This window comes from Macaca fascicularis, chromosome 3 (genome assembly GCF_037993035.2).
Source record: "Macaca fascicularis isolate 582-1 chromosome 3, T2T-MFA8v1.1".
Taxonomy (NCBI): domain Eukaryota; kingdom Metazoa; phylum Chordata; class Mammalia; order Primates; family Cercopithecidae; genus Macaca; species Macaca fascicularis.
The window spans coordinates 172,884,526-172,911,209 of record NC_088377.1 but is presented as its reverse complement, the minus strand read 5'-3'; the positions used below and the strand labels follow the sequence as shown (position 1 = coordinate 172,911,209).

The 26,684-nt window shown below is 34.8% G+C and overlaps 1 protein-coding gene across 5 annotated transcripts in view; it reads right to left on the bottom strand.

The window, feature by feature from the left end:
* MKLN1 (muskelin 1) overlaps positions 1-26,684 on the bottom strand; it is a 377,314-nt gene that overhangs the window by 111,135 nt on the left and 239,495 nt on the right. For all 5 annotated transcript variants that reach the window (XR_012432863.1, XM_065541080.2, XM_074035999.1 and 2 more), the window contains one exon: positions 7,445-7,514. Coding sequence is in view for 3 of the 5 variants with exons in the window: in XM_065541080.2 (XP_065397152.1) it covers positions 7,445-7,514 (70 nt within the window). In the remaining 2 variants the exon portion in view is untranslated. The remainder of the gene's footprint in view (positions 1-7,444; positions 7,515-26,684) is intronic.

Sequence of the window (26,684 nt, the reverse complement as noted above, 5' to 3'; positions counted from 1 at the left end):
ACGAGGTCAGGAGATTGACACCATCCTGGCTAACACAGTGAAACCCCATCTCTACTAAAAATATAAAAAAATTAGCCAGGTGTGGTGGCAGGCGCCTGCAGTTCCAGCTACTCAGGAGGCTGAGACAGGAGAATGGCATGAACCCGGGGGGGCGAAGCGTGCAGTGAGCTGAGATCGTGCCACTGCACTCCAGCCTGGGAGACAGAGTGAGACTCAGTCTCAAAAATAAAATATAAAATAAAATAAAATAAAATATCCATAGCAAAGCATCATGCTTAATGATGATTCCCTCTAATATTGGAACAGAAGGAAGGCTGGGGCAGTGAGTGGTGAGAACAGGAAGGGGAAACAATGGATGCAAAGAAAATATTTGCAAATCATATATAAATCTGATAAAGAACTTAAATACAAAACATACAGAGAACTCTCGAAACTTAACAAGAAAACAAATTTCAAAATGACAAACCTTTCGAACAGACACTTCACCAGAAAAGAGTCAAGAAAGCAACAAGCACACAAAAAATGGTAACATCATTAATCATTTTAAAAATGCAAATTAAAACCACAAAGACTTGGGTATTAATTTTTTTTTTTTTTGGAGACAGAGTCTCGCCTTGTCTGTCGCCCCGACTAGAGTACAGTGGCAAGATCTTGGCTCACTGCAACCCCTGCCTCCCAAGTTCAAGTGATTCTTGTGCCTCAGCCCCCCAAGTAGCTAAGATTACAGGCATGAGCTACCACGCCTGGCTATTTTTTGCATTTTTAGTGGATATGGGGTTTTGCCATGTTGGCCAGACTGGTCTCGAACTCCTGGCCTCAAGTGATCTGCCTGCCTCGACCTCCCAAAGTGCTGGGATTACAGGCATGAGCCACCATATCCAGCCACTTCTATATTAATATTTAGCACATCTTTGTAATAGCCAAAAGTTGGAAAACGATTCAATGTTCATCAACAGGTATATGGATAAACAAACTGTGAGATATTCATACAATAGAAATCAAATAGGTAACAAGATCCTGCCATCATTACCTGAATAATGACACTTGCACTTGCCAGTATGTTTGTGAGTACACACAGACGTATGCATGTACATGTTTAAATTTGTATTTGATGCAATGAACCCATATAAAGATATGAATGAGCACAAACCTGATTGTTAGCATTGGTTATCAGAGAAGAGGAGATGAGAGGACAAAAAAAGAAAACAATTATTTTGTTAATCCTATTTAAAAAACCAACATGTATGGTATTCCACTTATGTAACATATGTGTCTGTGTGAGTGTATGCATAGAGTTAAGCTGAACTATCTTCAAAATGACAGCAGTGGTGGTGGTGGTGGTGGTGGTGAGGTCAGGATGATGGAATTCAGGTGATTTCTAATTTCTTTTAAAGTTCTTATGCTTTTATCTCCTTTTTGATTCTCACTTTTAGTATTTGTAATTTGTATAAACAAAAACGTTAAAGTCATTTTCACAGTGATACGGGCAATATTTTGAGACCTTAATGAGAAAACATTGCTGTTAATTCTAGATCATCTGTGCTGGTAGAGTAAATGTAGCATGAAGGAAAATCCCATAAATGCTTTAAAGATACAACGTCACCCTTCTCTGTCATCAAATATGTGGTTACAATACTGATACTGTCACGGAAAACATGTCTTTCAAGATGACTGGTGAAAACTCTCTAAGGTTTGTTAAAATGTATAGGCAGTTGCAAATGTCTTTTTAATTGACATAAGAAGGGTTAGATCATAACTCTTTTACTGCAATTATAAGCTTCTTCCAAGGTAGTTTAAGTAAATGATATGCCTTATGGAGAAAATACATGTGTTAGATAAACATCATTATGATATAAGTTATAGTATTGTTGGCTGTGAATTCAATGTTAATGAATAAAAAATACCTATATTAAAGTTTCTTTAAACAGAAACATACATAAGACAAGATTATATATTGATTAGCTGATGGAAATACTGTAACTGAAGACTCACAGGAACCTAACCCTGTATTTTCCTAGGAGCAATGGTTCAGTACTTGTTAAATCACTGTTCATGACTACTTTATAGGACATAACTATTGTGAATAACCAGAATCAATTGTATATGAAACCAAAATACTTGCCATAGTTTAAGGGCAGCAAAGTAGCTACTACGTTTATCCTAATCCTTGCAATTACCGTATGATTATGGGAAGAATTAAAAACCACATCAACATTCAGTGAAATAAGGTTTCTCCTTATTCAAAACTAAATAAAACTAATTTATATAGCATGATTATCCTCTTAAGTGATTTGAAACAAGCAGGTCACGTAATAGCTTATTATTAGAATACACTAAAATGTAACTTTTTACATCTGCAATATTATATTACAGGTGACAATTATTTTCTTAGCAATACCTGCCTATTATAATAATACTGCTACTTTACATAAAGTATACTAAATTGCAGAAAATGCTCTTGCATACATTCTTATTTTATTCTCATAAATGCAATCTGCATTTTGGGTATTGTCTTTTTCATTTCTATTTTGGTCCTTTTTAATACAGTTTTCGGTTCTTTGCCAAAATTTTCAATATTAATTTTCATCTCCTTTTTTCCTTTCACATAGCAAGGGGACTTATTTTAAGACTTATATCTAAAACTCCTATTATCTGTAAATACTTCTTTTTGATAGACACCAAATATGAAAAACTAAAAGTAACTAGATGCCTAGGGTATCAGCTTCCTAAAAAAGTGTATCTTCTACTGTAGGTCTATTGCTAGGGATACTATCAATTCTTGATTATTTTAATCCAGTTTCAAGTACTGGGATGATACGAAACTGGGCTTCACCCCCTGTGAGGGCCCGACTATTTCTGGTTCACGCTTTCTCTTCAGACATAGCTTCAGGGACTTAACCCAGAGCAAGAGGAGTCTACCACCCTACCACACCCCAGGTTCTAGCTTCTAACCTGTATCTCCCTGGCCCCAAGTGTTTGCCAAAGGTGCTATTTCGACTTCTTAATCTCTTAGAACTTGTTTAGGATACTCAGCAGAAAAGTGGCCCCAAGCAGTTCTTTTTGGATTCCCATAGTCTTCTAAATCTTGTCCCCATCACTTTTGAAAAAAAATATTGTGGGCACACGGTAGGTGTACATATTTACGGGGTACATGAGATGTTTTGATATAGGGATGTAATGTGAAATAAGCCATCATGGAGAATGCGGTTACCCCTAACCTCAAACGTTTATCCTTTGAGTTACAAACAATCCAATTACACTCCTTACGTTATTTAAAATATATATAGTTATTATCGACTACAGTCAGCCTGTTGTGCTGTCAAATAGTAGGTCTTATTCATTTCCATCACTCTTTACTACCTTATTTTCAATATACTACCTTCAAAAATATTTTTTAAAATTTCACTTCTATTTCATCTTTTCTATCTGTGCTTAGTGGAAAGTCTTGTCAAAACTGACTTTTTTAAATTATATTTTTCATTTATAGAAGTTTTATTTGGTTCTTTTTCAAATCTGCCACATCACTTTTTAGTGTCCAATTTCTTTTATTTCTTTAAATACAAGTAGTTAACTTAATTCCAGTATCTTTCAGTAGTTTTAATTCTAATATCTAAAATTCTGGAAGGGGGTTCTGCTATTTGTTCTGCTAGTTCTTAAAGTATCTTATTTTCTGCTATACTTAGTTATCTTTGAGTGTGTACTGCTTAATTTCCTTTAATAATGATTTGTGGATAATACCTGAGGCCTAGAAATAAAGGTAACTATTTTCAGAGAAGATCTGCATTTGCTTCTGCTGAGAACCTTAAACGTACCATTCATCCTCAATCGCTTTAAACTCAAATCATACCACAAGGTTTAATGGATAGTCAAGTATTGAGAATCCAACTACCAAATGTGAACAAAAACCAATACACAGCTATAACCTCTCAGAGATGAGTTTTCTTCCTCATTTTCCCTTCCTCTACTGAGTGTCAATGCAATTCTTTCCACAGTCCCCAGAAGGTGGGGATTTATTCTGTTTAATTCTTATCCTGAGAATGAATTGCTTTAAGGTTCCAGCTTCCAAAAAAAAAAAAAGCCCCAGTTTTCATTTGTGCACGTGCACATATGTGTGTGTATGTGCACGTGCGTGTATTTTTTTTTTTTTTTTTTTTTTTGAGACAGGGTCTCACTCTGTCACCCAGGCTGGAGTGCAGTGGCATGATCTCGACTACCTGCAGCCTTGACCTCCTGGGCTCAAGCAATCCTCCCAACTCAGCCTCCTGAGTATCTGGAACTACAGGCACATGCCACCATGCCTGACTAATTTTTGTATTTTTTGTAGAGACAGGGTTTCACCAGGTTGCCCAGACTGATCTCAAACTCCTGAGCACAAGTGATCCACCCGTCTTGGCCTCCCAAAGTGCTAGGATTATAGGCATGAGCCACCACGTCCAGCCGTGGATATATCTGTTTTTCATTCAGTGCATTTGGGAACCTTCAGATCAAGAGTGGGAAAGAAATATTATAGCTTACAACCACTAGAAATGCAAGACTCTGCTACATATCGATACATGAAAACTATGGTTCACGCTTGTAAGCCCAGCACTTTGGGTAGCCAAGGTGGGCAGATCACCTGAGGTCAGGAATTCGAGGCCAGCCTGGCCAACATGGCGAAACCCAATATCTATTAAAAATACAAAAATTAGCTGGGCGTGGTGGTGCACGCCTATAATCCCAGCCACTCAGGAAGCTGAGGCAGGAGAATCACTTGAGCCTAGGAGGTGGAGGCTGCAGTGAGCCAAGATTATGCCACTGCACTCCAGCCTGGGTGACAAGAGCAAAACTCAATCTCAAAAGTAAAATAAAATAAAATAAAATAAAACTATACCCATTCCATCCAACATGGCAGTTTCTTATAAGACTAAGTAAACATTGAAATTGCTTTCAATTTTATTTTTTCTTTTCTGGTAAAAATGTTGTCCCTTGAGATTGGCCATGGAAAACCCCAGTTATATTTCAGTAATAACTACAATGAAGAAAACTAGATTGCATGGTATTTATTTTCATGACAAATTAGTCCTCCTTCATTACAAAAACTTCAGATAACTTCTACTATAGGACTTATCACATTGAAATATTTCAGGGTATCTGATGCAATACCCGTGGTTCATCAAGAGGAGACAATATTGAATTCCCTACAGTATTCAAATACCTGAAGTTTGGCACTTCATAGATGCTTACTAAATAATTTTTTAATGAATGAATAAGCAAACAAAAAAGTTAAGAAAAGCATTAAATTCTACTACCTTCAAAATATAGTCCAATAACAAATAAAGACAATTTCATAATAATAAGATTATCATAGTTTCAGTTATGATCACTGAATTTTCTTTTTTGCAGAAAAAAGATCATTAACAAGAAATAAAAATAACTAAATGAAAAACACTAACGTACCACAACTCAAGCACTAAAATTATTAATAAGTAAAATGAAAAAGTGAATCAAGAAAAGCATGATTAAAAACACAGTGTAAGTCCATTAACGTATGCAAAGAGATTTTAATGTAAATAGGAAAAAGCAAATTATAACCACAATGAGTTAAAATGAAAAATCCACCAGACTGGCAAAATATAAAAACCACCCATAGAAGTGATGAGGAGAACGTGATCCAACAGCAACTTCCATACACACCCAGCAAGAGGATAAATTCTACAACTACTTTGTAAAACAGTTTTCTACTACCTGATAAAGTTCAATACACATATACCCACCCTATGACTCAAGAATTCTACTCCAAGGTATATATACCTTAAAGAAACTCTTACACATGTGTACCAGGAGACAACATATAAGAACATTCACAGCAGAACTGTAAAAAGCCTAAATGCTTATCAACAGCAAAATGGATAAATACATTTTGGCATATTTATACACAGGAATACTATATGGTAGTGAAAATGAACAAATTGCAATTATATATAACAATATTAATAAAAATCATGTTAAAAAACGGCAAGTCACAGAAAATTTATAAACGACTAAATTAATTTATATTTTACTTTTACAAAGTCAAAGCCAAAAAAACTAAATCATAAAATATTTATATGCTCTATCTATGGAATATTATTTTAAAATGCTTAATAAAACATCAATTATAGTTACAGGGGAGGGGTTAGAGGAAAGAGATAAGAGGGGGCTCATAGGAGGCTTCAAAAGATAGCAATCACTTTCCATTTCTAAACATGGCTGATGAATAAACAAGTTATTTGTTTTATTCTTTACATTACATATAAAAATTATAAATATATATATATATATATATACACTTTTTTTTTTTTTTTTTTTTGAGACAGAGTCTCACTCTGTCGCCAGGCTAGAGTGCAGTTGTGCAATTTTGGCTCACTGCAACCTCCGCCTCCTGGGTTCAAACGATTCTGTTGCCTCATCCTCCTGAGTAGCTAGGACTATAGGCATGCACCACCACACCCAGCTAATTTTTGTATTTTTAGTAGAGACAAGGTTTTACCATGTTGGTCAGGATGGTCTCAACTTCTTGACCTTGTGATCTGCCCGCCTCGGCCTCCCAAAGTGCTGGGATTACACGCATAAGCCACCGCGCCTGGCCACTTTTTTTCTTTTTAAGCATAGATCAAAGGTTTCTATGTTGCCCAGGCTGGCCTCGAACGCCTAGAACGCCTAGCCTCACCTCCTTATACACAGGACAACAGGCCTGAGCCACTGTGGCTCCCAAAAATTATAAATAACTATTCTTTAGACATGTATTTTGCAATAAAACATGTAAACACCAGGGGATCCAAATACGTAGGCAAAGAGAAAAAAAAATACACATATATATATATCTCCATGAATTACACTACAATTAAAAAATAAAGTAAGTATTATTTACCCATTTGCTTTACCTAGCAGAGCATTAATTTCTTCAAGGATATGGACATATGTGTGCCTAGTACATTATAAATACTAATGCTGAAAGCATATAACTGAAAGAATGATTTTAAATTCAGTCAACCATAGACACTACTTGCCAGGGAAAAGAAATTTAGCACATGGTCCTGATGTCATTTAAAATATTATTTTAATATGAAATATAATATTTTAATAAAATAACAAACTATTTAAGTTTATTTTCCCCATAAGATAGTCATGAGTCAAAGTTCAATTTACTAACATTTCCTTAAACATTTACACAATAACTTGAGTGTAACTGTTCTGGTAGACAGAAGTAAAAGTTCATGTTTCATCAAATCTCACACTGCATTTGCCTATGAGATAAAAATTCTTCCAAAATTTAATAAACAAGCAAAAATAGAGAAAATAAAAATTTACCTCACAATCTCAAAAAGAGAATAAACTATTAGGAGATTCCAGATAACTAGTATCAATTGAGTGTTTATTTAAATGTTCACTTCTAAACAGCATTAAGGGATACATGTAATCTTACCTGGGGAGGATAATTGCTCTCTGAAGACCATCTTGAAGATTGGTCATTTGGTTTGTCCACTAAAATGTTCCTGGAATAAAGAAAAGTATTAACAAATTAAAAGAACATGAATAGGCAAAAACAGGAATAATCTACCAGATGCTGAAATTATCACAAAGTTATGTAATGTTTGGAACTTGAATAAGAATAGAAAACAAAACAGAGTAAGAAAAGCACAGAAAACTTCTAGTAGATATAAGATTTTAAAATATAACAAAGGTGGTATGTTCAACAACAGAGAAAAATCAAGACTTTTCATAAGCCACTTTTGTTTAAAATAAAAAGTTCTATTAACACTTTACACTAAGTGTCAAAATGAACCTTAGATATACATATTTAAGAATTTAAGGAAAAAATAGCTGGGTGCAGTGGCACACGTCTGTAACCTCAGCTACTTGGAGGAAGACTTGAGGCCTGGAGTTCAAGGCCACAGTGTGCTATGATGGATCATGTCTGTGAATAGCAATTCCAGCCTGGGCAACATAGCAAGACTCTGTCTTTAAAACAAAAAAAGACTTCAAGGTAAAAATAAAGCAATAAAATACCTAAAAATAAATAAAATACCATATACACATATTATATGTAGCATGCATTATATAATATTGCATGTAATCATATTGTTACATTATATATTCATTACATATATCATACATGCATCTTTTTTTAATACATATATAAAGTACATCATTGGAATAAGACACACTTTTAAGCATACCATCAAAAGCAGAGCTGTGAGTGGAAAAGGAACTGATATAAGTAACTTTAGAAGATGGTGATTGCACTGGAAACTGTAAGGCTAAAGGCAAGCAGAGCTATACATAAACACTGCTTGATTTGGTAAAGTTGTTTTTCACAAGGAATATGGGTTAATTCCTATGTTACATACATACTGGGGTTGAACAAATAAGTAAATGGCTGGTAGATGTGGGAACCAGGTTTCTCACTTTTGGAGGGGGACGTTACAGTTAAGCAAGGGGAGGGAGAGCAGAAGGAACCCTGTGGTACTGGATTAGAATCAGAGACATCAGTGCAAACTTGTGTTTACCGTAATATACTATAAATATAAATAAATAATTATGGGGTGTGTGTGCACAAACAGTATTTTCTAACTGTCCACTGAGGGGGACTAGAAGCAGTGACACACCAGTACCCGAAAGCACACCCAGCACCCTGATATTTGTTTCTACATACCATCCTCCAATAAAAGAAAACAAGAGTAGCTGGAGAAATGGCTGATTCTAGAGCTGGGTAAGAGAATACAGAAGACAAACCTGGAGTATCTTATACAAGAAAAAAAGAAGTGTTTTTTTTTTTTTTTTTTTTTTAGAGGCAGAGGAAGGGGGCGGTATGGATCATGTCAAAGGGTCACAGAGAATGACAGGCCAATGCTAAAAAAAATTAAGTGGTAAAATATACACGAGTCCATATTGATATAACCCCAGTCTAACCAGCAGGAAAACATCAGAGGAAGGTTCAATGAAACAAATGAATATTCCTCCAAACTCAATATAATAAAAAACAAGGCAAGACTGAGAAACTCACAGACTAGAGGACAATAATGAACATGACAACTAAATGTAATGCGGGATCTTGGATCAGAGAAAGAATAATTTGTGGGAAAACTAATGAAATCCAAATAAAATGTGGCATTTAGTTAATAGTAGTGTACCCTTGACATCTTAGTTGTGACAAATGTATCATGGTAATGCAGGACATCAGCAACAAGGGAAACTAAGTAAAGAACATATATAGTAACTCTGTGCCATCTTTGCAACTTTTCCATAAATCTAAAATTATTCTCCAATAAAAATTCTATTTTTTAAAAGTTAGATCTATACTGGCAAAGAGAAGGTGCTTAATAATTACAGATTTATTTATACCATCACAAATAAGAGACTTATTATCAAAAATAGATGAATGAATTTTTTAAAAAAGCACAGTGTTTGGAAAACAACTGCCTTTAACACATGTTCCACAGAGGCAAAACACAAATACATAAAACAACTAAAAATCAAATTAACAGGCAAACAGCCAAATAGAAAAAATAAAAGCAACATAAAATACATTGCGCTAACTAAAATTTGAATATTTAAAGAGCACTTAAATATAAATACCCCCATATGAAAATGGTCAAAAAAAATCCAAAATCAATAATCAAAAATTGGAGATTAAGACAAACATATATATTGCCCCTATAAAATTAGTCCCACACCCTCAAAAATAACTACATTTTACAATTATAACAGCAGTTGTTGGCCAGAGCTGGTAAAATGTTACTCTTATATTTTGCTGATAGGAATGCAAATTAATGTAACTTTTCAGGAGAAAAATCTAATCGATAGCAAAAACATTTCAAATATGTACATCCTCTAAATAAAAATGATTGACAACCATGACAATGACTGTGTTTGAGTCCCAGACAATGTTTTCTATGTATAAACCATTATCTTTGAAGTATACAAATTAAGAAATTGAAACATAGTGCAGGAAAAAGGTAAGAGAAAGAAAAGAAAAACGAAAAGAAAAGAAAAGAAAGGAGGGAGGGAAGGCAGGAAAGAAAGAAAAAGAAAAAGATAAATTGCCTAAATGTATGCACCTAAGTAGGGATTTGAACCCAAGGCAGTCAGAGTACAAAGTCCATGCTCTTAATCACCCTATTAAGCCTCAGAATTCTTCCACTTCTTAGAACTTTATCCAAAGGAAAAAAAAAAAAAAACCTAGGGGATATAACTCATCCACATTCATCAAAGCACACTTTAGGAGAGCAAGCTGTAAATAAACTAACAATGTAGGATTAATTAAATTATAACATGTCTATACAGAATACCATGTAAATTATTATGTATTCTACAGCTTGACTTTAATGTCATAGGAAAATGTTCAATACATAGTAAGTGAAGGGGAAAAGTAGTTAACTGTGTATGTAAAGAATCAAGTGTTGCAAAGTGGTAACATTCATACACAGGGAGAAAAGGCAAAGAACATATACTAAGTTATTAATATAATTCTCAAAGGGAGATTACAAGTGATTTTTTTTCTTTGTGCTTGTGTTTTTTTTCAAATTTTCTAAAATTAACACAAATTCCTTTACTATCAGAAAAAAAGCTTTTTCTCAAAAACGAATTAGGAACACAGAAGACTGAAGATATGAACTGAGTCTGAAAAGACTACAGTACAATTAAAAGCTAAAGAACGAGAATGATTTTTAAAAATCACATGGATATACATGTTATAAAGCATGAAGGAAAATCTAATACATTATAACTATGATAAATTGGAACCACAGAAATCATGAAGTATAATAAATTTGGGGAGGGGAATGTTAGATGTCACTGAAGTGAGGTAGTTCCTTCATCTTTCACAGTTCCTAGGAAAGAATAATGTTTCTGAAGTTGATAAAAAGAAAAAAAAGTAATACTATTTAAAGTTTAAAATTAAACAAAGATAGAAATAAAAGCATACCACACACCTTCTAAATTATTTGAGACAGAAAATCGAGAAGGCATCAGGGAGAGACCCTGTCTCTAAAAAAGAAATTTAATGATGACATAATTTGTCAGTTGTAATGAATCAAATAAAGCAAAAACCACAGTAAATATGAGAAGAAATTGATTCTAAAAATAGGAGATTAACAGCTCTCAGCATCTGGAAAATTAACTATATATATATGTTATATATGTCAAGTATAATGTAAAGTATTGGTAAGATAGTCGTAAAGAATAATGTTACTATGAGGAAAAGTAAAGGAGAAACAGGCCTCAATAACATAAGGAAGCTAGCCATGTCATAATCTGAAAAATGAGCAGATGGACCACTAAATGCAAAATCAAGGGGGCCAAACAGTTACAATATGTTTTGGTCTTGTGAATTTTGACATGCCTATTAGATAGCCCACTGGAGATATGGCAGTTGGCTATCTGGGGCTGAAATTCAAGGAAAATACCAGTGCTGAATAAAATATACTCTTCAGAGATGTCAATGTATCAATGCTATTTAAAGCCACAACATTCAGTGAGATGACTTAGGGAATGAAATAGAGCTCAGAAGAAAAGCTTAAGGATTGATTATGCTCCGGGGGTCCATCATTTAGGAGGTCCAGAAGAAAAGAATCAAGCATAAGAAACTGAAGAAAGCCAAAGATGAAGAAAATGAAAACCTAGAAAATGTAAATACTAAGTGAAGAAAGTATTTTAAGTAGAAAGAAATTTTTTGCAAAATGCTGCTGAGAAGACAAGGACTGGGTGACACATCTTCACAGGCCTAAATGTTGCCATACACACGGTACTTAATAAATATCTGATAATGAAATGAACAAATAACACAAAAAAGAAAAAAAATTAAAGGATACAGTACATTAATCCCACTGATTACCTGTAACTTAAAGCTCATACTAAATTGAAATGAAAATTAAAAAGAAATAAAATACAGACCAGAAATGGAGTGAGGTTAGCCTAGAGGGTTTGGAAGGACAGAAGCTTGAAGATACTCCTGCTGATCTCCAGTCCCAGCACTAAGCCAACTAAGTATCTCTCCTGAGCCCAACAGGTTACAGAGGACAGGCTCAGATCTTTAAGAATCTTGACAAAAGGTTGGCCCAAGGAGAAGAACCATGAATTCCTTGAATACTTCTCTCCCTAAGAGTCAGGCATCAACTGCATAAGTATTGCTGTGACAATCTGCTATCTCTACCCCACTAAGAGCTTCAAGAGAAGTAATCTGCCCTAAAGGTGAGAAGAACTTGCCGTGTCAGTTGAAGCCATCTAACTGCCGAGGGGTGTCTCGTGGTGACCCACAGAAATCTAACACAGGAAGTGGTATACCAAAAGCCACAAGACAAGCATTGCTGGACTGCCAACTATTTGAGGTATGCGAAATTTTACCCAAGGAGTACACAATGCAAAAAGTTTGTAGGGAAAAATAAATATACAAAAAGGGCTAAGAAAACTTATTTAAAAAAAAAGAATAGTGACAGGAAATCATCTTGTCACTTTTAAAACACTTTTTAAAAGTAAGAATTAAAGATTTTAATTTAAAAAAGATTCCTTTAAAAAACCATTTTAAATCCTCTATAATTAAAAACAGAAAGGACTGGAATAGGAAAAAAAATAATAGCTCAGAGAAACACAAACCCAGATACGAAGCCCAGTGTAGATGGAAACTTAATATCAGATTAAGGTGATATTTTAATTCGGCAGGAATTGATAATTCATTTATTAAATGATGCACAACTGCATATCCATCAGAAGAAAGTTAACTCCTGTCTAATATCATATAAAAGTAATCTCATGGCTGGGCGCCGTGGCTCACGCCTGTAATCCCAACACTTTGGGACGCCGAGGCAGGCAGATCACCTGAGGTCAGGAGTTTGAGACCAGCCTGGCTAACATGGTGAAACCCCATTTCTACTAAAAATACAAAAAATTAGCCAGGCATCGTGGCACGCGCCTGTAATCCCAGCTACTCAGGAGACTGAGGCAGGAGAATCGCTTGAACCCGGGAGACAGAGGTTGCAATGAGCCGAGATCGCACCATTGCACTCTAGTTTGGGCAATAAGAGCGACCCTCTGTCTCAACAACAACAAAAAGTAATCTCAAAGATTTAAACATACACATATACATACAAACCCTAGGGGAAAAATGTAGGGGCCAATACGTACAACCTAACATGTTAGAGAGATCTTTTTGCCAAGAAACACATAATCTATAAAACAAAAAGTAACCATTTGATTATATTAAAACTTTCAAATTTTGCGTTACGAAAAGTGCCATGAAGAAAAACAGGAGACAAGCAATAGTTTGGACAAAAATCTCTGCAACTCATATGACTGACAAAGATTCCATATCTAGAGTATGCAAAATGTTGTTACACTTCATAAGATGAACAACAGAATTGAAAATGAGCAGAATGCAAGTCACTGAAGAGTCATTCAAACAGCCAATAAACTACGACCAAAAATATTTCTCAAAATCCCTGTATATTGTCTGTGTCATGGAAAAAGAAATTAAAATAGTAAGATATCCCTTTTTACCCATCAAATTGATGAAATTAATCCCTAATTATCAGAAAATTGGGGAGAAAAGATGAACATGTACATTATCCTAGCCTTTATGGAAAGTTTAAATATTAAAATTTATTAAAATCTAAAATGTACATATTCTTTCAACTAGAACTCTCATTTCAAAATCTATCCCACAGAAGTAAAATCACCAGTATTGTAAAGACATATGATAGAAATGTTTGACGCCACATTTTCTGAGGTAGCAGGGAAATTATCAAACAAATTATAGAACATACATCATGGAACTTTATACTACCATTATAAAAAACTTGAAGGGATTTCTACTATGCAGGACACAAAGAAGCATGTAAGATTCTATTCTTGTTTTAAAAACCTGTTATATACAGGGGTGTGTGTGTGTGCGCGCGTGTGCATGTGTGTGTGATTATACAAACAAGCAGGTATATGATCCAATGTACATCAAATTATATAAAGTACAAATAGTAGCCCAAAATGAGGCATAAATACCATTAAGAGATCTTACTTACTTTCTTATATTTGTCATATTATTCATATATAATATAATAGCATATATTATTTATAAAAACAGTAAAAATAGTTATTGTTGAAAATAATAGTTGACATGACAGCAAACTTCCTGCATTTATAGCAAACTGACTTGCAAACTGATATGGTTTGGCTCTGTGTCCCCACCCAAATCTCATGTTAAATTTTAATTCCAAATGTTGGGGGAGGTACCTGGTAAGAGGTGATTGGATCATGGGGGTTGAATTTCCTCCATGTTGTTCTTGTCAAAGTGAGTGACTTCTCACAAGATCTGATGGTTTAAAGGTGTGTGGCACGTCCCCCCTCACTCTCTCTCTCCTGCTGCCATGAGAAGAAGGTGTTTGCTTCCCCTTTGCCTTCTGCCATGATTGTTTCCTAAGGCCTCCCAGTCATGCTTCCTATCAAGCCTACAGAACTGTGAGTCAAGTAAACCTCTTTTCTTCACAAATCACCCAGCCTCATGTAGTTCTTTATAACAGCATGAGAACGTACTAACACACCATCAGAAAATCAAATCAGGCTCTACTTTTCCATCATTTTAAAGACATAGAAAAAGACAGCAAAGAAACTAATAAAAGCTCATTGTCTCTTAAAATTTTTAAATAATGGATCTTATTTCAAAACATAAAGTAAGATCTAGACTGTTTTTAATTCTTCCTCCTATGATGTTGCTCCCCTCAACCCATTTCCACTCTCCTGCAAGGCAAATGAGAAACCAGTTTAGGGTAATGACTATTAACATCAGTCCCTCAGCAGTGGTAATAGAGCCTATTGCCATAGTAGTATTCTATAAAACATGTTCATTATTATCCTCCCTTGAATTACTTTCCAAAGACTTATACAATCTACCATCACTAATGATATATATAGCCTTTCCTCCTTCTAATTTTCAGGACTAAGTGAGAGGCGTTAACCTCTTATACTACATATGTCAATCATGGTATCAATTCAACATCCCTTGTTTTTAAAAACGGAATACCCCATCCACAGCCTCTACTGAAGGAGCAATCATAGGCAATATGCTTTGTACATTTGATTTTTACTTATGACTATTTTAATGACTGCTAATCTTGGCTATCTCCTATGACAGGAGATGGGATGGGCCAGTATGGAAATAAAATTCTAAGACAAAAAATATATAAGTAAACAGAACAAATGAAACAGAGAACAGAGATACCAAATAAAAGAGAAATAAGGCAGTCAGTAGCATAATAAAAATGAAGCAGATGTAGAACAGAAGGAGGGGTATCTTGAGAGACCATGCACTAGAGGGAATAATAAAGAATAGAAACTGATAGCTTTTTAGTTCCACTTGCCAGGAGTCACTGCTCTGGCAACCAAAGCGATTGTGACCACAACACTCTTCTAGATACCCATGACTTTCATTTATACTAACATCTAGAAAAATAGAAAATAAGTTTTATAAGACACAATTCGGTATCAACTATATGAGTCAAATAATAAAGATTTGCCAACTAGAGTTAAATTAAGTATCTGTCATTTAAAAACATTTAAAATGCAAATAATAAGTGAGAACTGGTCAAGAAGAATTGAAAAAAAGAGTTGGGTTGAAGACTAAAATGGCTACCTATTTCCATCAGGTTAGTTTAATATTAAAATGTACATTTTCATTCCTACCAATGCTGGATGAAAACTGAAAGCAATAAAAATGAATAACATTTTAAGTTTCTCATACACAAAGACTACAAAAGCAAGACTATGAGTAATTAAATTCTTCTATTAGAACTTTAAAAATTTATAATGAAACACAAATGGGTAATTGAAAAATGGGATACAGTTTTAATTTTTCCCAAGTTATATGTCTCTATTTTTGCATATTTTAAAATCTACTATATCTGTATATACTACCAATTAAATGTCAGGAACAAACGATTACAATTCATCATGAGAAGATAATTTATTCGGCATTTGAGGTTTCAATTCAAGTCAGTAAATTAAAAACCTTTCCTGATTACATATGCTTAAACCATAAGCTTGCTTAGCAATACCTTTCAAATTAATACTCTTGTTTTGTTTTGAGACGGAGTTTCACTCTGTCACCCAGGCTGGACAGTGGTGCGATCTTGGCTCACTGCAACATCCACCTCCCAGATTCAAGCAATTCTCCTGCCTCAGCCTCCAGAGTAGCTGGGATTACAGGCGCCTGCCACCATGCCTGGCTAATTTTTGTATTTTTAGTAGAGACGGGGGTTTCACCATGTTGGCCAGGCTGGTCTCGAACTCCTGACCTCAAGTGATCCTGCCGCCTCGGCCTCCCAAAGTGCTGGGATTATAGGCATGAGCCACTACACCCAGCCCCAAATTACTACTCTTAAGAATACTTAAATATAACAGCAGAAATTGGGCAAAAAATTGAGAATTTAACATTTTTTCTGATAATGGCTGCTCAGGATGCTTATCAGTAAGACCAGCCAACTTTAAATGGGAAGTTTTAGATACTTTAAAGCCACCCCTAATTTTTATATGAAGAAAAGTCAGTCAAGCAGCATTTTAGGAAGTATAAAAGGATGTTTTTCCTTTGGTAGTTTAAAAACATCCTTTTAACGCCTGTGCCTTTTTGTTGAATTATATGATAAAATGGATCTGAAAAAAAATCAACTTCAACTAGAAATCTTAAGATTTTGGATCTTGGTCACTAATTGGTTAGATAATCCATTACATAATCTCTCAGGACTTGAATTATTTTATCTGCAGTATAAAGGGAAAGGTTTAATTCTTTAGTCTCAAATTTCTTTCAGCTGTCATCAGGGCAATTGAATTGCACAACTCTAGGAAATACTACTCATGAAGGCCAAGTTAACATTCTACATTTCTATGAAAAGCTTTCACATCCTTCATTCAAGGTATCATGTATACTCTTGCTCCTACACGAAAGTCAGTAATAACAATCAATCAATCAACTATAATAGAGCTTCCATTACATGTGAACACTCTGCTGGGGTAATACCATATCAGAACAAGAATGGTTATTTGTGGCCAAGGGGATCACAAGGTATTTTTTAAACATAAAAAAAAACAAAACCCACATAAAATTCAAGAGACAGACAAAAAAAGTATACAATAAAGGCCACACACCTATGATCATCTGATCTTTGACAAAGCTGATGAAAACAAGCAATGGGGAAAAGACTTCTCTTCCAATAAATAAGATGTTGGGGTAACTGGCTAGCCATATGCAGAAGATTGAGGCTGGACCCCCTTCCTCACACCATATACAAAAATCAACTCAAGATGAATTAAAGATTTAAATGTAAAACCCAAAACTATAAAAACCCTGGAAGATAACCTAGGCAATACCATCCTGGACATAGGAACAGGCAAAGATTTCAAGACAAATCAAAAACAATTGCAACAAAAACAAAAATTGACAAGTGGGATCTAATTAAACTTAAGAGCTTCTGCACAGCAAAAGAAACTATCAACAGAGTAAACAGACAACCTACAGAATGGGAGAAAATATTTGCAAACTATGTATCTGACAAAGGTCTAATATACAGCATCTATAAGGAACTTAAATTTACAAGAGAAAACCCAAGTAAAAAGTGGGCAAAGGATATGAACAGACACTTTCGAAAGAAAACAAACATGACAACCAACAGGTATATGAGAAAAATCTCAGTATCACTGATCATAGAAATGATCATCAGAGAAATGCAAATCAAAGCCACAATGAGGTACCATCTCACACCAGTCAGAATGGCTATTATTAAAGTCAAAAATGACAGATGGGGTAAGGTTACAAAGAAAAGGGAACACACTGTTAGTGGGAGTGTAAATTAGTTCAACCAATGTGGAAAGCAGTATGGCAATTCCTGAAATAGCTAAAAGGAGAACTGCCACTGAACCCAGCAATCCCATTACTGGGGAGATACCCAGAGGAATAGAAATCATTATACCGTAAAGACACATGCACACGAATGTTCACTGCAGCACTACGAACAACAGTAAAGACATGGTGTCAACCTAAATGTCCACCAATGACAGACTGGATAAAGGAAATGTGGTATATATGCACCATGGAACACTATGCAATCATAAGAAAGAATGAGATCATTTCTTTTGTGGGAACATGGATGCACCTGGAGACTATTATCCTCAGCACAACTACTGCATGTTCTCACTTATAAGTGGGAGCTAAATCATGAGAACTTATGAACACAAAGAAGCAAACAACAGACACTTGGGACTCTTGAGGGTGGAGGGTGGAAGGAGGGAGAAGAGCACAAAAGAGAAAAGATCACTACTGGGTACTAGGCTTACCTAGTACCTGGGTGATGAAATAATCAGTACAACAAACCCCTGTAACACAACCATGTAACAAACCTACATGTGTGCCCCGAACCTAAAATAAATGTAAAAAAAAAAATAACCAAAGTCCTTATACATCAGGAAATACTGATAAGGAACACACTTAAATACCCAAGAATAATCAGTTTGGTAAAAACTGGGGGCATTCTCTCCCAATATTCAAGAAATATCTTTACCTGCACACACGGGAAGTCTAGAGAGTTTTTGATTATAGCTACAAATGTGTGGGAAGGGGGAATTCTGATAACTTTTCGAGGCTTTCTGATTTAAAATCTAAGAACACTGTATTTTGAAAGGATAAGTACATGTAAATAAATAAACAAGCATGTTTTTTCTAAAAAAAAAAAAAAACTGATTCAAAATGCAGTAAGGATCAACTCTTAAGTCAATTTTTAATATCTCCAGCTATAAAGAATATACTGTAAATATGATAGCTCTCTCCCAAATCACTTATACTTACATATAGTGCAAAGGTTTAGACTCACAAGTATTTCCCAATTTTAAGAGCATAGTAGGAAGGGGATCTTACCATTTGTTGGAGTTACTTATCAAACAAATATTTACTGAGTCCTACCCTTATGCTAGACAGTGTTATAGGCCCTGGGAATACCGTGGTATACGCGATAGGTATACCTCCCCAGTTGTGAGGCTAACATTCAAATGACAAGCAGCAGAAAATAAACAAGTAGAATTGTAAACAAGATAATTATGGACTGTGATAAGTGCTATAAAAGAAATAAATAGGGTGTTGACACAGGGCAGGACAGTTTTTTTTTACCAGGGATGGTACAAAAAAAGAAAAAAATCACCGCTCTGAAAATATTTTAATTATGCTAATTAGAAGGAACTACTCATGTAAAAATAAAGAAAAAACCTATTCTTCACAAAGGAACCAACAAGTTCAAATTCTGGTCATAGGAAATAATCTGACCAAGAAAATCTGATAACTAAGTAAAGTTAGATAACACATTCTTCTCAGGCTCCAAGACTTGCAGGTAAATGCAGAGAAGGCTGGAAAACTGAGAGAGGCAGATTCTACACTCTAAGAGGACTGCAGAAGTATCCTACCAACGAATACTCCTACTTTCACGAAAACAGAGACCCATTCTGAAAAGAAACTGCAAGAAACAGAAATAGACCTAAGCAAAGCAAAAAGAATGAGAACTCTCCCAAATACAATAAACAGGTATATACAATAAACAGGTATATTATACTCAAATAAAATAAAAGAAAAAATTTCAAGAAAATCAAGTACAAAAAACGTGAGCCTAGGACTGTATATATAATCAAACTATCTTTCAAGTTTAAAGGCATAGTTAACAAAGCATTCCTTGAGCCACTCTTTCTGAGAAACCTTCTGACGAATAAACTATACATACCGAAGAAATGATTTCAAAAGCTTCAGCATAAAATCTGGTTACACGAAATAAAAATATTTAACCACCGAACTAAAACTAACCATGAAGATAAGAATGACATACATAACAGAAAATAAATGTGTGATGCAACAATGTAGAAAAGATAGAGCTAACAAAAAAAAAAAAAAAAAAAAAAAGAGAAGAATGGAGAGAATAAGTAGAATTTGGAATACACTTACTGACTGCCTCACCAGTACAAAATGAAAGGAAAAGATCATCACTTAAGATCAGATGTTGGGAGAGTGAGGAAAGAAAGTTAGAAAAAGTTCCCAGTTAACTTCCTCAGAGAGATTTAAGTGTTAAAGGAACAGGATTGAAGGGAACCAAAAAAACAAAAACAAAAACAAAACAAAAAAAAACCCAGAAAAGGTAGACAACATGCAAGACAGATGGGTAATGTACCATGGAAAGAATCAGTGAGCTTAAAGATATGATAACAGAAAGTTCCCAAACTGAAAAAAATAAAGAAAAAAAAGAAACAGAATATCCCAAAACTATTTTCTAAAAATAAAAAAGCTATAACAGGTGCATAACTGCAGTATGAGAAGGGAAAGAAAGGAGCAGAAGAAATATTTGAAGTAATAATGGCTGGAATTTTCCAAAATTAATGACAGGCACCAAACCACTGACCAGAGTAAACCAAGCAGGAAGCTCAGAGAAAACCAAGCAGGAAATAGCAAAAAAATTTACAAGTTGGAGTATCATATTCAAACTGCAAAAACCAAAGACAAGGGAACAAAACCCTTCATTTATAGAGAAACAAGGAGAAGAATTACATTGGATTTCTCATCAGAAACTATGCAAGCAAGAAAAGAGTGGAACGAAATAACTTGAAGTGTCAGGGGAAAAAAAAAAAGAAACAAAAACACTCACCTAGACTTCCATATCCAGTGAAATTATCCTTTAAAAGTGAAGGAGAAATAACTACTTCCTAAAACAAAAACTAAGGGAATCTGTTACCAGTAGATATGCCTTGCAGAAATGTTAAAAGAAGTTCTTCAGCAAGAACAGCTATATAGGTTACAACATTGATCTATATAAAGAAAGAGGGTCAGAGAAGGATTAAATGAAGATAAAATTAAAACTTTTTTTTTTTTTACTCTTAACTGATCTAACAACTGTTCAAAGTAACAATGTTAACAATATATTGAGTGATTATGGCATGCAGATAAATGAGTAAGAACAACATTATAAGGGATACAAGAGGGGAGTAAGAAATACCCTGATAAGTACATGGCACATGAAACAGTACACTGCTACTTAAAGCTGGACTTAGTTTAGATGTACATAAATATCACAAATTCTAGGACAACCACTAAAAACAAGTTAAAAAGAAATGTAACTGATATGCTAAGAGATGAGAAAACAGAATCACACTGAATGTCCATTTTAAATCAGAGAAGACAGAAAAAGGGGAAGAGAAGAAACAAAGAACAAGTACAGTAAATAGAAAACAGTTACAAATATGGTAGATATCAATCCAATTGTATCAACAATCAATTAGTATGTGAATGGTCTAAAGAAACCAATTAAAAGGCTGTTAGAGTAGATAAAAAAACAAAGTCCAAATATGTTGTCTACCAGAAACCCCCATAAAGATACAAATAGGTGAATACAAAGAAATGGAAAAAGACATACCATTCTTTAAATAGAAAACTGGAATAGCTATATTAATTCACATCAGACAAAGCAAACACAAGATCAAGGAAAATCATCAGGAAAAAAGAGAGCCATTAACTAGGCGCAGTGGCTCATGCCTGTAATCTCAGCACTTTGGGAGGCCAAGGCAGGTGAATCATTTGAAGTCAGGAGTTCGAGACCAGCCTGGCCAAAATGGTAAGAAAGTACATGCTTTAATTTTATTTCTATTAAAAATACAAAAATTAGCCAGGCATGGTGGCACAGGCCTGTAATCCCAGCTACTCGGGAGGCTGAGGAAGGAGAATTGCTTGAACCTGGGAGGTAGAGGTTGCAGTGAACCGAGATAACACCACCGCACTCCAGTCTGGGCGACAGAGTGAAACCCTGTCTCAAAAAATAAAAGTAAAAAAAAAAGGAAGCATTAAATAATTTTAAAAACTGTCAGTACTCCAAGAAGACATAACAATCCTTAAGGTGTCTGTACCAAACAAAAGCGTGTCAAAATACTTGAGAGAGACACTGACAGAAGTTCAAGAAGCATTATTATAATTGAACACATCAATATCTCTCTGTCAGTAATTGACAGACTCAGCAGGCAGAAGCTCAGAATACCCTTGAACTGAACAGCATCATCAATCAACTAGATCTAATAGACTTTGCAGAGTATTTCACCCAATAACAGCAGAACACATATTCTTCTCAAGCTCACACAAGAATATTCACCAAGGAAGATCATAAAATATATGTTAGTAATGTAAAAGAGTTGAAGATTACACAAAAGTATGCTCTCAGACCACAATGAAATTAAACTAGAAATCATTCACAGATAGATGGAAAATCCCAAAATATTTGGTGTAAACATACTTCTAAATGATACATGGGCCAAAGCAGTCTCCAGATAAATTTAAAAATATTCTGAACAAGTGAAACTAAGAACAAAACATCAAAACTTGTGGGATACAGTGAAAGGAATGCTTAGAAGGAAATTTACGGTATTGAAAGCATTTTATTAAGTCATAACGACTTAAAAACAATCACTTAAGCTTCCACCCTAGGAAACTAGAGAAAAGCAACTGAAGCGTAAACAAAGCAGAAAAAGTAAATAAATAAAAATTAGGGCAAAAAAATCAATGAAACTGAAAACAGGAAATGTGTAGAATAAAGCAAGAAACCAAAAGCTGGCTACCTGAAAAGACCAATAAAACTGACAAAACTCTAGCAAGGCTAACAAAGAAAAAAACAGAGAAGACACAAATTACTAATATTGGAAATGCAAAGGAGTGATCACTATTGATCACTTGGATATTAAACAGATAATAAAATGAACAATTCTATTCCCACAAAACTGATAACATAAATGAAATGGACAAATTCCTTAAAAGATACAAACTACCAAAAGTCAAGAAAGTGACCTTCTGAATATGCCAATAACTATTAATGAAACTGAATTAGTAATTAATAATCTTCCAAAAAAGAAAATCTCCAGGCCCAGATGGTTTTACTGGTGAATTCTACCAAGCATTTAAAGAAAGCAATGATACCAATGCTCTAGAATGTCTTTCAGAAAAGAATACCAGAGGAAACACTTCCTAATGCTTTGCATGAGACCAGCATTACCCTAATACAAAAACCAGATAGAGACATTACAGAAAGAAAACCTCCAGCCAATCTCTTATGAAATATGGATGCAAAAATACTCTCAACAAAAAATTAGTAAATCAAATAAAAAATGTATACAAAGAATTACACACCACAATCAAATGTATTTATTACAGGGCTATTTCAACATCCTGAAATCAATTAATGTATTACACATCAATAGGCTAAAGAAGAAAGTCATATGATCATATCAACAGACGCAGAGAAAGCATTTCACAGAATCCAACACATATTCATGATTAAAATCTTAGCTAACTAGGAATTCTGGTAGCCCTCTTCAATTTGATAAAAGAGTACCTACAAAACACCTACAAGTAACATCATATTTAATGGTGAGAAACTAGATGTTTTCCCCCAAGACTGGAAATGAGATAATTCTATTCAATACCATCCTGGAAATGCTAGCTAAATCCAAGAAGATAAGGGGGAAAAATGGTCTATGGATTGAGAAGAAGGAAACAATACTGTTATCATTCATAGATGACATGACTGCCTATATAGAAAATCCCAAAGAACTGACGAACTCCTGGAAATAATAAATGATTATAGCAAGGTTTCAGGATATAAGGTTAATGAGAGGGACTAAAAGAAACAAAACCCCCAAAGCAGCCCATCTAGCACCCAGATTTTGATTTCTTATGCCTTTCTCCAATAAAAGGAACAACAGTTCCATGGAAAAATGGGGCAGAAAATAAAACAAGATGAGGCTGGAGCATCTTGTAATACCAGAAATTAAGAAAGCACTAAAACGAAAAACAAAACAAAAACTTGATGGAAGTTATGTCAAAGGGGCACATGAGCCAACTGAAACAGCTTCCAACAACTAAAGCTGGAACAATTTGAGCAACAAAATAAATAAAGTAGTACTGGATTATAATAAAGTATAAAATAAGTATCTGAGCTCACATGATACAAATAAATTACTGGATAAATTAGTATGGCAGAAGAGACAAATCTCCCATAAAGAAGAATTCCTAAGAAATTATGTAATACTCCACTCTAAAGAACTGAGAGCACTCCCTCAGTGTTAGCTGTGTATAACGACTTCTTTCCAAAGAGTACAGTATGCAAAAGGGAAAAAAGGGGAAAATATTACAGTGGAGAAACCTGACAAACACTACCTCAGGGAGGTGATCAAGGGCCTGCTTACAATATATTCCCTCCCAATCACCCAAACTCCAGTAGAGAGGCATCCTACAATATACCTGTTTTTGTTTTTTTTTAAAGGTATTAAGTTAAAACAAAGAAATCAGAGCCTTCAAACATAAAAGCGAAAAGCAGTTAGAAGATATAATGCAAGAGAAGACCTCTAATTACAACAATAAAATACAGTATTAGCCATAAGCTTAGAAAAGAAATGTGCAAAACCTATGAGAAAATTGTTTTAAACAGCCCTGAGATAGAGAGATAGACAGACAGACAGACAGATAGATTAGATAGATAGATGATTGATAGATAGATAGATAGATAGATAGATAGATAGATAGATAGATAGATGGAAAAACGCAAAGACATGCCATGTTCCTGCATAAAAAGACTCATCATCATAAAAATACAATTCTACGTTAACTTATAAATTTAATTACACCCAAAAATAAAAACAGGTTTCCCTACAACTGAAAATAGCAGTATGAATTCAAGATATTTTTTCTCCTAAAAAAATTTATTTCCTAGCTCTATCACCTAGAAGGATCTAAAAGAAATGACAATCTGGTAACATTAAGTATCTCTATTTTCCAATTATGTACTCCGAACATCATGCCTCAACTAAAGCATGGTAGATAAAGTCATTTTCCTATGCCAAAAAGCAAGAAAATAAAGAATGGGGTCATGTCAAGGGAACACAGGAGAAAGCCTGAAGGGGCTCCCACTGGCCTAAGATGGAACCATCTGGCATCACAAAGAATGACTACTGAAGTCATTTAAAACACAACAAATAAAGAGACTAATGTTCATAAATGCTTTTCGTTTTTTTTTAAAAAAAAAAAAAATTAGTTAGACACCTGGAGGTATATAACAACTCACTATGCTGAAAACTAGTGATTAAAAGGAAAGCATTAAGCATTTATCATGCTTTTCCAGTAGAACTATATTTCAGAGTAACCAAAAAGCTCAAATAGATGAGGTAAATTTTTACCCAGGAAAATTACAGCTAATAAATGTGAAAGGAATGGTAAGATGAGAGAAATCCAATTTTGACACTTCTACTGAAATAGTTTATTCTAACAATGAGTTATCTTTGGATATTAACATGATTAATGAAAAGTGGAGAGCTTTACAAAAAAGTTGTCACCACCACATTTTGTGCCTTCTGAAGTGATAAAATACAAAGTATATGGCACCACCTAGGGAATGGTCTTTCTACAAAAGTGATGGAGGCCAATGTGGGAGGATTGCTCAAGGCCAGAAGTTTAAGACCAGCCTAGGCAACACAACAAGACCTTGACTCTACAAAAAAAAAAAATTTTTTTAAATGAGCCAGGCATGGTGGCATACGCCTGTAGTTCCAGTTACTCAGGAGGCTGAGATGGGAGGATCACTTGAGCCCAGGAGGTTCAAGGCTACAGTGAGCCATGACTGTGCCACTGCACTCCAGCCTGGGCAACAGAGCAAGACCATCTTTAAAAAAAATCTGATCCAAAATCTAAATAAGGTTTTCTGTTTAACTTCCAGTATATATAAAGCACAAATGGAGGAATTAGTCAAACGCCACTACAAAAAAACAACTGAACATATCTAGAATGGGGGAGCTTCTTCAGGACAAATGACCCAATTTCTTCAACAAATCAACAGATAAAGGAAAACAGCAAGAGAATGGGAAGACTCTTCTTCTTTTTGCTTTTTAAAAGAGACAGAGTCTTGTTCTGTTGCCCAGGCTGGAATGCAGTGGCACAATAATAGCTCACTGAAGCCTCGACCTCCTGGACTCAAGCAATCCTCTTGCCTCAGCCTCCAAAGTAGTTGGGACTACAGGTGCGCACCACCATACCCGGCTAATGGAAGAATTCTTGATAAAAAGAATTGTAAAAGGGACATAACAACAAATACAATAAGCGTTTGGATCCTGATTCAAACGCTTATTGCTGATTCAAACGCTATAAAAAGACATTTTTTAGAAAACTGAAAATTAAATATGGACTAGGTATTAACTGTAATTAAAGAATTACTGCTAAATCTGTTAAGTAAAATAATGACATTGTAGCTATAAGAGAAAATGTCTCTGGCAGGGCAGTTCAAAGATGGCCTCAAATGATCCCCACCACCAAGTATTCACACCATTGTGTAATTCCATCTCATTGTAGTTTCATCTCATTGAGTGTAGGTTGGCCTAGTGACTTGTTTTTAACCAAGAGAATATGGCAAAGGAGATGGGACATCATTTCTGGGTCTACGCTACATAAAACTGTGACTTCCACTTCACTAGCAGACTTTCCCTTGTTGGCACTGATGAAGCAAAACACCACATTAAAGACGCCCACGTGGCAATGAACTGAGGACAACCTCTGGGCAACAACTTGCAAGAAACTGAATCCTGCCAACAATCACATAAGCTTAAAGGCAGATCCTTCTCCACTCAAGCCTTTAGGT